At 29.4% G+C, this 13,474-nt stretch overlaps 2 protein-coding genes across 2 annotated transcripts; both read right to left on the minus strand.

Moving 5' to 3' along the window:
- Positions 1-18: 18 nt before the first annotated feature.
- LOC141677697 (BAG family molecular chaperone regulator 4-like) lies at positions 19-2,555 on the minus strand. Its single transcript, XM_074483736.1, has 4 exons — positions 2,370-2,555; positions 954-1,228; positions 724-870; positions 19-474 (listed from the first exon to the last, which is right to left on the minus strand). The coding sequence occupies exons 1-4, from the start codon at positions 2,473-2,475 to the stop codon at positions 340-342; spliced, it is 663 nt and encodes a 220-aa protein (XP_074339837.1). The 5' UTR covers positions 2,476-2,555; the 3' UTR covers positions 19-339.
- An 8,400-nt stretch (positions 2,556-10,955) lies between these two features.
- On the minus strand, positions 10,956-11,997 carry LOC141676741 (uncharacterized). The gene is made up of 2 exons (XM_074482448.1): positions 11,485-11,997; positions 10,956-11,158 (listed from the first exon to the last, which is right to left on the minus strand). The coding sequence occupies exons 1-2, from the start codon at positions 11,914-11,916 to the stop codon at positions 11,084-11,086; spliced, it is 507 nt and encodes a 168-aa protein (XP_074338549.1). The 5' UTR covers positions 11,917-11,997; the 3' UTR covers positions 10,956-11,083.
- Positions 11,998-13,474: the final 1,477 nt, after the last annotated feature.

Genomic DNA, 13,474 nt, shown 5'->3' on the forward strand with positions numbered 1-13,474 from the left:
CTTGATAGAACCCTAGATATGAATCAGCAACTATATCAACAATATACAGGAAATATAAAAGAATTGTGTGTGCTTTGTTGATTATAATTTCAGAAAGATAAATATCCAGGTACTCGAGAGACCTGGTAGCCTGGTACTCTCCGCAAGAGTATCTCAATACAAATCAATTTCTGCCAGCCTCACACACACTCATACCTTGACAATCTATTCTTTCACATTCTATACTTTCCAATACAGCAGATACCAATTCAATCTCCCCGATTTTATAATAATTATCAAATATAGCGTATATGATTTTTCAATATAACTTACTTGATTTGGGATTATCAGTTAGATAGCCTAGACATCCATTTTAGTACGTTTAGAGTATGTGTATCTGACTGAGGCTCTATCATCACTGCTCATAGCATTTGAGCCCGAGTTCCTCCTCTTGAGATCATCCGCTGTATCCAAGAGACTTTGGACACGGCACACCTGAAGTGAAATTTTTAACATAAGTTAAATCATGTAGTATCATCGATATGCAATCAAGAGCTATATTCATTATGAAATGTTATAAAAGGGGAGCACTGTCGCATTTTTTGTTTCCTCCAAAGAGCCTCTTTTGGGAAATAAATGGATCAATGCAAACTTTGAAACAGAAGTTAATTGATTGAAGTGCAGGCTGCATCTCTGAGAGTTAAAATGATTAATAAAAAAAGAGGGAAAGTTTATTATAGTCACCTCCATCTTCCGCTGAACTTTCCCTTCTCCTTCGGCTTTGATTTCATCCAATTTCAGCAACTGTCTTTCGAGCATCTCCATTACAAAATTAATATCATTCTCAAGAACCTTGTGTCCATCACATATTACCGTTTCTAATGCACTGACCTGCACAAAACCAAAAGAAATGAGCCTCAGCAGACGTCAAAAGATCTTGATAATATTTGGCAAAACAAAAATCTTATACATGCCTGTGCTGCTAGATTATCATTGTCTTCTTTGACTTCAGCAACAAGCTCAGAACCTTGTGATATTTGAGTCACCTTCACCTCTTCTTTCCTATCATTGCTAGTTGAAACCTCTTCGACCCTATTTCTAGCTGAGTTCCTGAGCAACAGCTTTGAATTGTTCTTCAATCCTGCCATTTTCATACATTCTTCATCTCTTTCCTCGATACCTCTGAAGAACAGCTTTTGGCTCTCAGGCGCCAAACCAGTTTTTTTGGCAATGATCTTTTTCAAATCCCCTACAGGTCAAAGAGGCAATCTAGTAAATATAAAATCCAGAATACGCAAGCTCAAACTTAAGTTGGCTGAATATAGGATTCCTCTCAAGACTATAATTGTACAAATACAACTATCTCATTACATTTCCTAAAAGATTCATGAGGTCGAAACATTAACATCTGAAATCAACAAAGAAAACAAGGCAAAAGGCTTCCCCAAACCCAAAGAAGAAACATATCAATTCGTTAGGAGAACTACTAAAATGCCTGAGAGTAAACGATAGAACTAAAACAGATAACATTTAGACAAACTTAGACAAAGGTTACTAATCTGGAATGTTTTATCTGGATTCTGGATCAGTAATGAAGCCTAATCTAACATGATGCAGAACCTTGACAAATCATAAGTAATATCAACAAAGGCCTATAGTAAACGGCAAGCTTGAATTACTGAAACCATATAGACACAACATAGTAGATCATGTGCTTTAAGACAAGGACAGCATATTACATGAACATAGTGAAGTGTCACAAGTAGAACTATCATGATTAACAACTTATGTTTAGAGTGTATACGAGTAGATAAAGGAAACAGGTGATTCATTATTCTTTTCGCCTGCATACATACATAGTACTGCATAAGATCTCATATAAATAGCAACAAACAGATGTGCACTATATTACAAGAGAACTAAATTGAAATTTAAAAGGTAAGAACGTGAGAATGATCTAAAAGCAAATCTATAAGGTGAAACCAAGCATAAAAACTCAAGGTTCTGAATGTCAAGGAACCAGTTACTCTGAAACGTCAAGGTGCTAGAGAATGGCTTTACAGGATCTTATATTATCGAACTTGAGTCATCTGATACCGAGCTCGGATACCGAGCTCTGATACCATGTCAAGGAACCAATTACTCTAAAATTTCAAGATGCTAGAGAATAACCATTTACATGATCTTATATTTTCCGGTAATCATTTAAAATTGTAATTATACATATCGAGAACAATTTGTTACAACTAGCTAACGAGAACAATTGTTTCGCACTATTTAATTCATAGCTATATTGTTCTGCAATTTTCTTAAATTGCAGCACAAACTGTACTCACATGAGCGCGAGCCTATACGTATGCATGTTTATGGGAGGGAAAAAGAATGAATACCGAAAGTGGCATAAGAAGTGACAGCGAGGTCCAACCAGGTGCCTCCATAAGAGACCTCTACATTCATTATGCTGTTCGACCTAGCTTCGCTTCCTCGAAAACTCATGCCTCAGATTAAATTATGGGTAATTTCAATACCTAGAATCCAAAATTTGCAAAAGCTAATTATAAGGTGATTTAACGAAAAACGGGTTCGGTTTTGGAGAATTGGATTTCAGGGTTTTGAAAATGAGGGTTTTTTAAAACCTTGCCTGTTTATTTTGGAATATTAGATTTTGTCAGAAAAATTATGACTTTTTTCAGACAAAGTCAAAAAGTAGTTATGGATGGGAATTGGGAGTTTAATATTGTTTATGGAAAGTCAAATTTACAAAATATTGTCATTGAAAAAGTGCTTTATAGTTCATTTTGAAGAATAAATTAAGAGGGGTGTATTTAATTAAGAATTTAAAAGATTTTTTTGGATTCTTGAAATCAAGAGTTATTCAATTTTGATTTTAAAAAATCCTTTGAAATCTGATGGTATTCAATAAAAATTAGAAAAAGTCTTTTAAAATCTAAGTGTATTCAATTTAGATTTTAAAACGTCTACTAAATTACTAAATTCTGACGGTATTCAATTTGGATTTTTGAAAGTCCATCAAAATCTGATGGTATTCAAAAATCAGTGGATTTTTTTTTTTATTTGGAAAAGTTGTGGATTTTAATGGATTTGTTAGTTCATTTTTAATTTTTTGAAATCTCTTTAAAATACAGGAAATTTTGAAGGATTTGTGGAAAATTTCACAAAATCAGCAAGACTCTGCAAGATTTTTCAATCAACTCTGTCAAAATCCACGAACAATTAAAATCAACGAAAATCTTCCAAAATCAATGGATTATTATCAATTCTTTAAAATCTGAAATGAATACACCACCTAAGTCTACCAATTACGTGCTCGCAAGTGTTGACTCAGTTGGTTAAATAGAGGATAATTATGTTCTTGATCACATGTTCGAATTTTACTGGAAGAAATTTATGATAATGTCTCCTGAGTCGGAGTCTGTCGCTTAAATGCGGTTTATCTTGGATCACGTGATTCGCAGATTATTGCGTGATCCCGTAAAGTTTATCCAATATAAATCCGAAAATTAGCGGTTGCGGGTTAACTACGATAAAAAAAAACCTACCAATTACGAAATTGATTTATTCGTCTATCTCGTAAATGTACATTTTATTCGTTATTTAATCATCATATTATTAGATCTAAATTGCAAATAAAAAATTATAAAAATTGTCTCAATATAGCAAATAACTATTAGTTTAAGTTTGCTTCTAAAGTTTACTAAAATTACTAGTGTGCAAAGTAAAGAGATAACAAATTATAATAAAAAAAAAACTTTATTAAATTTAGAATGTATATTTTACCTAAATATAAACGACGGTCGACTAAATTATGACCCATGTAACTCGATTCTAATAATCCATGCATGTAATTCAGGTCTAAATATCCTAATAACTGCCTATGACCCATGTATGTAACTCAAATTTTCAATTATTATTGGAAGTCCGTAAAAATTTTCGCAAAAATAATAACATTATTTTAAAATATTTGTAAAAGAATTGTTTTTAATTTATTTTTTCACAAATATAATATTTTCATTTTTTTTCGCAAAAATCCAGTGTTTCTATGACTAGATGCAAACCTCCATGGACTTCTACAGCTAAATGCAAACTCGAATTTAACCAAAATCAACCTCAAGTACAACCTAAAAACTCGATATATCTAGTGCAATATCTAGTTGCACCGTATTTTTACAGATATTTCTAGAAAATAATAAAATCGTAATTGAGAAGAAATTAGAAAAAATAATATCTTTGATAATTATATAATTAATTTAAATATTAAAATTTCCTCACCAAAAAAAATATACAACTAGCTTCTCTAGTTCATTGGGGGTATATTAACCTTAACAATCATACAAAAAATCATGCAATATTTAAGATGTGAAATAAATATTTGGTTTGTATGATTTATGTGCATAAATTTCCTTCAACTCTTAGACTTGTCGGAATCAATATTAGGTTTTGTGTCGAAGGAAATTTTAAAAAAAACTCCGGTCTATTGAACTATAAAGATCACGGAAAAATCTAATATTAAAAAACTATGTATAAATATAGTCGATAATTTAATAAATTTGGAGATATCAATGGAAACTAATTTTGTTTACCACAATTTAGTTGTCAGAGGGAGTCGAGTCATTTGGTATTAATTGGTCATGATCTAGATTAAAAATTAAAATCATGTATTTAATTGGTCATGATCTAGATTAAAAATGAAAATCATATATTTAATTGGTCATGATCTAGATTAAAAATGAAAATCATACATGATTAGTTTCGTTATTCAGCATTAACTCATGTCATGTTCTAAAGTCTAAACTAAAAATTATGAAGATTATGCTTTAAATAATAATGCGTAATTAATTTGTTATTATCAACTCATGACTCCCTAACTTAGAAATAAAAATCATAATTTAAGTAATCTCTCATATACGATTAGTTTGTTTGTCATCAACTCATGCCCTCAAATCTAGAAATAAAAATTATGACTTAAATAATCATCATGCGCGATTAATTTTTCATCAACTCGACCATGCCCTTAACAACCTTGATCTAGTAGCATCTTATATATTAAATATGAGATACTATAAAAAACATACAATTAAAAGAAATTTTGTGACAATATTAAACTGTAAACCCAAATCAAATCATATATATCTACTTTAGAACATTACTCAGAAGGTAAGATATACATAAATCATATATTTATTTTAAAAATAGGCAGGCTGTTTTTATGACACTGGATAAGATATATAAAGATAATGTTCTTATTTGAAGGCGGTCTATGTAAGACTTAGTGCACGATAAAATAGTATATAATAAAATAAAAAATAATGAAAATGATAAAATTAATATAATTATAAAAGCAATAAAAATGAAAGAAACAAATCTCTATATACACAATTGTACTCACATGGGACATATATACAAGAATTAATCTTCGATTTTTAGATGCTTCAATTACCTCTAACCCCGAATGAATGAAAAACACTCTTATATTTTGCAACAAGTGTCTCCGATTGTCAACATTTAATCTAATCTTATTGATCACAAACTCCTTATTGATATCCATCTTCCTGTGAAATCATTTTCGGAAATTTGTATAATATGTATCAAATTAATGAGCTATTTTATCAATATATCATATTTTATTCGATAATTATAAATATATCATATGATTAATTAACTTTTAATTCATATATAACTCATACAAATATAATTAAACTATGGATATAAATATTTCTTTGTTGTATTCCCTTACACAAGGATTTCCGACTTTTCAAATTGTTAATTTCAATTAAATCTTTTCTTTTTTAGAGTTGTTCTCAATACATTTGAATTTATTTAGTCTGTTTTTGTGAGAGTTTGGTATAATTTAATGTCTGGGATAATAGATACTCAAAATTTTCAAGATTTTGATTTAGTGATAAAAAAATCTTTTGAATTACATTTACGATCGATAGTTCAAACTAGATATGACAATGACACAGATAAATATGTATAGATTTCCATGGAGGTTAGATTAATCATCGATATAATTTATTGTATATTTGTTCGACTCGATTACTTTTATAAATGACATATGACTTTTTATTATTCAATTAATTTCTCTTAAAATCAATATATCAGCAAATATGTCAAAGATATATAAATGGTGTATGAAACTCTATTACTAATTTATTAATCTGATTTTATTTATTCACCTTTGTTTTGATAATCCTAATAACCGCCTAAACCTCATATAACTCAAACTTTCAATTCTTATTGAAAGTCGTAAAAAGGTTTAATCCTATATATTTATAAATTAAGTTAAAGATTTGGGTTTTTTCATTAAAAATATAAAATTATACAACTAACATCGTACATTCGTTGAAATATATTTAATATTGACAACCATAACAAAATCATGCATAATATGTTTGAAGCGTACTAACATGCATAAGATGTGAAATAAATATTTGGTTTATATAATTTATATGCACAAATTTCCTTCAAGGCAATTATATAAAAATCATGCATAAATCGTTTAAAGTGTACTAACATGCATAAGATGTGAAGTAAATATTTGGTTTATATGATTTATGTACATAAATTTGCTTCAATTCTTAGACTTGTCGGAATCTATCATAGGTTCAATTTGCGTTGACAGAAATTCAAAAGAAACTATAAAAATCATGCTAAATTATAATATTAAAAAACTTATGTACAAACAAAACGATAATTTATTAAATTTGCATATATCGGTGGAAACTAATTTTGTTTGCCACAAATTGATGAGTTAGGTATGTCTAATGACTTTAACCAGTCATGCTCTATGCCTAGATTAAAAAAGTATATGACAAAATCATACTCTACACTAGATATATATATATAAAGGGGTAATTTATAATTTACAAGTTAATGACGAACTTATGTCTCAACAATTAACATGTATATAAATATTAAGTTACAAAATCACTTTAATTATGTTTATAAGAACTTGAATTAATTGCAAAAATAGATGGGTAGAACCTGAAAAACATAAATTAAAATAAATTATATAATTCCAGAAAAAATCAAATAGATGTGTAGAACCTGAAAAACATAAATTAAAATCAAATGATACAAGTTATACAAGTTATACTGTTATAGTATTGAAGAGACTTCTCCTATTCTTAGTCTTTATTTTTCCTAGATGAGGATCTTTTATTGGGTTTCTTTCGATAAAAAACTTCAACTTCTTTATTTATTTTTTAAATTGTTAGTTTTACTTCAATAAACCTATTTTTTGGGTGTTAGCGTGTCTGTTCTTTTGTTGTGTTTGTCGTGTCTTTGTTGAGGTGTTTTGTTATATTTTTATTAGTTATATTTGAGTTTATTCATTGTTAGATCCGTTAAGAGGAATTTATTAATTTAGCAAAAAAAGAGGAATTTATTAATATTTTCGGAAACTGAAAAGCCCAAATCGAATTTGGAACGGTAGTGAATTGAAAGAGCTCATTTTTCACAATCAAAAATTATTCACTCGTTGGAATTTTACACTTTTGACATGTTTATAACTGATATCTAACATGTACATATATAGTTGTGATGCCGTTATTCAAATCTCAATGTATGCGATTTCGACATTGTGTTAACAATAATTTTATGTGATATAGTCAATTATAATATTATTGTTTTAAGTGATGTTAGTCCAGTTTAAATTGCCTAGGATATCTTTAATTTTATTTTAACTTTAAAAATTTAAAACATGTGTGTGAAATGATTATGAAACAAATCACCTACTTATTTCTAGTATGTTATTTCTTTTTCCACTCTGTTAATCGAAATCTCAATCTTTAAATCCATAAAGAGGGGAGATAACGAATATTCAATCGGACGGATAACATATATTCTACGAAACACATACTCGGCTGAACTACGATCATCATATTTTTTTAAGTTATTTTCATGATCTTCTATAAAAAAATGAATATGCAAAAAATAAATTATGTATAAAACTATATTACAAACCAGACAAACATATACAATATATCTCGCTTAGAACTGGATCTAAGAAGGATAAGATATGTGCAGTCATGTCCCTGCCCGAAAGAGTAGGAAGACTTTTTTCGTGAAAACACTCAATTTAGCGCAAGACAATGTCGTGTTTAACAAATATAAAATGCGAAAAAATACATATAAATAATAAACCGGAAATTCAAGAATTAAAGAATGCGTACCTTAAAAATTCAAAAAATTAAAGAACGCGAACCTTTTTACTTACAAAAGTCTAAGTACGCGTAAATTGATGAAAATTAAAATTTATGAATTACAAATTACCGGTTCAAATCTTAAAATCTGATAATGGGTGACAATGTCGATGCCCAAACATCCAGAGCGGTTGGTAAATAAAACTATATTACAAGTCTCGTCATATTTATTCTTTTCAAACTCATGTAGTGCAATTTTTGAATTTCAATTGAAGGTCAAAAAAGATTTATACATCCTAAACATTAAGTTAAAAGATTAAGGTTACTTGACCACGATTGGATAGCTCCAGTGGTAAGGAGTTTATCCTCTGTCGTCTCAGGTTCTGGGTTCGACTCTGGTTCCCCCGAAAATTATTGAAAATAGATACTCATTTGTAAGTTTATAAGTCATATTAGTCAAAAAAAAGGTTACTTTACCAAAAGATAGAATTATACATCTAAGCTTTTCACATTCCTTGGTTATGAACTTTACAAACATACAAAAACCATGTGAAATTAATATTTAGTTTGTATGATTTTTGTTCATTTATTTCCTTCAATTGTGAATACTCGGAGTCAAGAAGTTTTGTATCAACGGATAATTTAAAGTAAATTATTGTCAATAAACAATTTATGCACGCAAAATATAGAAAAAAGCATTTACTAATATAGTAGTGGATAATATATAGAATTTGCAGATAATGGTGGAAACTAATTTTGATTACCACACACTTCAGAGTGTTGAGAAAATTATATGAGAGCCGTATCCAAGATTGTGTAAAAATGACTAGAAAGTTCATATGTTCTTAGATTCTTTTAAATATATAAAATGTTATTTAAATTATTATTCAAAACAAAATTTAAATAAATACATACAATTTATAAGTCAAATATATTAATATACTACCTCCGTCCCATATTAAATATCATTTTTTAAAAAATTATAAATATATTAAAGAAAAAGGTTAGCCGGATAAGTTTTTCTACCAAATACCCTTATTTATTATATTGAAAAATGAGAATCAAGATAAGTTTTAAAAAATCAAACTTTGAAAATAATATATATGAATAATTTAGAAATTACTTTTATATTTATATTGAAATAAGATATGAATAAGGTAATTTAAGATTAAAAAAATCCTAAAGGGACATCAACTACTTTCTTACTTTTTATTTACTAAACATGCTATGCTGACATATGTAGATTGGATTAATTTCGTATCAGCTCCACATCTAATTAAGATATAATTGGAAATCAATCGGATTCGATTGAATTAGATATGATTATGTTCCAAGTTTTTTTTGAATTTAAAGCGGATGAAATTCGTATAACAATCAGACAAATTCGGTTCAGATTAAATTCGATACGGATATCTTCAAATCATAATTTATTCATTTTTTTCAATTTATGAGACTAAAAAAAATATTTTTTATTAAATATAATACTTTTAACATAATATATTATATTATTAAATAATAATATTAACATAAATATAAAATACTTTTAAATATCAATTTTGCTCATTTCGAATCACATTTGGTTCGAATAATATATGACTCAATTTTATGCGCCTCCAATTTGATCTTTCAAATCATTTTCGATTAATTTTCAGTTCGAATAATTTTCGGATCGATTAAATTTATATTCCGGATATCAGATTATAGGAAATATAAGGGTAAAACATACAATGAGTAAAGTTCTATGGAGTCCACCTTTAATTGGAGTCCTCGGAGTCCATATATGTTCTGCAACTAAAATATAGCTTAAAATATTGCAAAACATATTATTTTTCGACAAACATCACTATTCTATCAAAAATCTTGTAGATTGCATACATTTTACAAGCAGAACATTGCAAAAATATATATTCTACAAAACATGTTTAGTTTGCAGAACATAAATGTTCATGTTGCAGAACATATTGCAGAACATACATATTGTACCGTAAATATATGATATTTGCATGATTTTGTTGAAGTTATGCTATTTGTGTAACATGTTTTGTAAAATAACACGTTTTACAATATATTTTATTTGCAGAACGTAAATGGACTCCGAGGACTCCGATAAAAAGGTGGACTCCATAGAACTCAACCCAACATACAAGAGTAAAGTTCTATGGAGTCCACCTTTAATTGGAGTCCTCGGAGTCCATATATGTTCTGCAACTAAAATATAGCTTAAAATATTGCAAAACATATTATTTTTCGACAAACATCACTATTCTATCAAAAATCTTGTAGATTGCATACATTTTACAAGCAGAACATTGCAAAAATATATATTCTACAAAACATGTTTAGTTTGCAGAACATAAATGTTCATGTTGCAGAACATATTGCAGAACATACATATTGTACCGTAAATATATGATATTTGCATGATTTTGTTGAAGTTATGCTATTTGTGTAACATGTTTTGTAAAATAACACGTTTTACAATATATTTTATTTGCAGAACGTAAATGGACTCCGAGGACTCTGATAAAAAGGTGGACTCCATAGAACTCAACCCAACATACAAGAGTAAAGTTCTATGGAGTCCACCTTTAATTGGAGTCCTCGGAGTCCATATATGTTCTGCAACTAAAATATAACTTAAAATATTGCAAAACATATTATTTTTCGACAAACATCACTATTCTATCAAAAATCTTGTAGATTGCATACATTTTACAAGCAGAACATTGCAAAAATATATATTCTACAAAACATGTTTAGTTTGCAGAACATAAATGTTCATGTTGCAGAACATATTGCAGAACATACATATTGTATTGTAAATATATGAGATTTGTATAAATCAAATTATACAAAGAGTCACGTACTCACAGACACTACAAAGTTGTTAATCAAAACAAAATTCGTAAATCCATAAACTCAGATCACTGCCATATAACTCAAAAAATTGCGGTCAAAAGAGCTTCACCAAGAACATGGCCTTCTATTGCATCCATCACCTTGTCTTTCGTAACCTGCAAAACAATTTAAAAAAATATATTATAATTTACGACATCCTTCTAAATTGCTAATTAAAAAAAAGATAGGGTTAATTATAAAATTGACCACTATATAATTAGTAAAATTTCAAATTATTGTCTCAAATTAGCGACTTGAAAAGTCGGTGGGTCTCAAATTGACTACTTTTTGAGCAGGTCAAAAGCCAACGATATCTCAAATTTATCACTAAAATTTAGTATTTTTATATGAAAAATGACCAATTTGAGATATCAAATTAATCGATAATAAATTTGATATTTAACCTAAAAAGAAATAAGAAAAAACATGCAACAATACTCACCTTGTTTCCAAGACGAAGCTCATCATCCAAAGCGTAAAGCTTAAACTCAAACCGGTGGCCCGGAGACGGAACCTTCGGGCCACCCCAACCCGGAACCTTAAAATCATTATTCCCCTCTTTAATATTAACATAATCACCGCCTTTCTCTTCCTCCTTACCGGAAAACCCTTCCGGCAAGCCCTTCAGCGTGGGTGGTATGTTAACCACCACCCAACACACCCACGGCACCATCGGCCCGCTCGGATCAGGTGCATCTATATCTTCAACCACCAGAGCCAACGTCTTCGTCTCCGCCGGCACGTTGTACCATTCCACCGGTGGAGATATATTTTTCTTGGCACCTTGGCCGTCTCCGGTGTATTTTCTCGGTAGTCTTCCTTCGTGGTCTATGCCGGAAGATGCTAGCCGGAACTCATCGCTTGCATTAGCCATTTTGTAATTTTTGTGCGTGTTTTGTGTGTGTTTTATTTTGGGAAATTTTTGTAACAAATGTTGTGTTGGTTTTGGTTCGGATATGAAGATTTTGTAGTGGCCTTATTGAACGGAATAGGTAACACGTGTTGGAATTGGAAGTGGTGATGCATGGAATCGTGACACGTGGTGTACACGTGGAAGGACGAGAGTGTTGTCAAAACAAAGGGGTAACAGGTGGAACAATTCTTTTCTTTAAGTTTGCTACTTTGCTTGACGTAACGGAACTGGTTACTGCTCCAAGCACAGCCGACTGTTTTGGACACGACTTACACGACTTGAAATGACAGAAAAATGTAGTGTTTGTATTTGTATTTTTGTTACATGACACGAAAGTACACGAACACGAAAATACATGATCGAGATTTCGTGTTGATTTTGTATTTAACCTTCGAATACACGACACGAAAAATACGACATAAATAAATATTATAATTACATTTTAATATTTTTTTATAAATATATGTCGAATTATAATAAATGTATGCATGTTTATTTTTAAAATATTATTTGATTTCATTATATTGTATAGAATTGAGATCTAAATATATATTTTTCATATATTTTATAATTTTTCTACCTAAAATCTTATATATTAATTTATATTAATAATAAATTCAATATATATTAATATCCAATTAACACGACATACACGACACGAAATGAAAGTAGACGAACACGAATGTACACGAACTCTAAATATGTCGGTTTTGTGTTTGGCATTAAAGTACACAAAACACGAAAATACACGACACAAAAGTATACGACACGAACGAATTGTCAGATCTACTTCCAAGTCACGAACAAGCTCGAGATTGGCTCTGGTTTATTCCGAAAATTTATCGAGTCGGTAATTAAATTTTTAGTATAAGTCTAATTATTCAGGAAAAGATAAGTTGGAAATTAAGAATGATGTGTTTTTATTCTCAAAAGAAAAAGAATGATGTGTTTTAGTAAGTTCTTTTTATTTTTTTAATAAATTTTATTTGGTCATCTTAGGCCGAAATGTAGTGATTTCGGATTAGGTAGGGGTGTGCATGGGTTAGTTCGTCTCGATTTTTAATAAGAATTGTTATCAAGCCGGTTCGGTTTGATTTTTTACCTATTAATTGTAACCGGACAGTCCGAAACGATTTTTTCGATTCGGTTAACCATTATCCTTTTCATTTTTCGGTTTTCTTCCAATTTTTATCCACTTAACCATGGACCCATAAACATTATACATATTGTAAATCTTTAATCTGTAAATTAACTTTATAAATTACTCCTTAAAATCACTTCTGCCCTACTGATACTCCTTAAAAACTATCAAATGCAAGCGTACTGATATAAAGCCCAGTTCTGCAAGTGCAACCGAATCTATTTTAGCCGAATGGTAATGTATTTCTTTGATTGCCTTCATGAAGGTCATCTTCTTTACTAAATTATATTATATCCCTAAAATCATATATACTATAATATTATATTAACAGTTCGATTTTTCGGTTCCATTATTGGGATAAAATTATAAGTGTTTCCA

Source organism: Apium graveolens, chromosome 8 (genome assembly GCF_009905375.1).
Source record: "Apium graveolens cultivar Ventura chromosome 8, ASM990537v1, whole genome shotgun sequence".
Taxonomy (NCBI): domain Eukaryota; kingdom Viridiplantae; phylum Streptophyta; class Magnoliopsida; order Apiales; family Apiaceae; genus Apium; species Apium graveolens.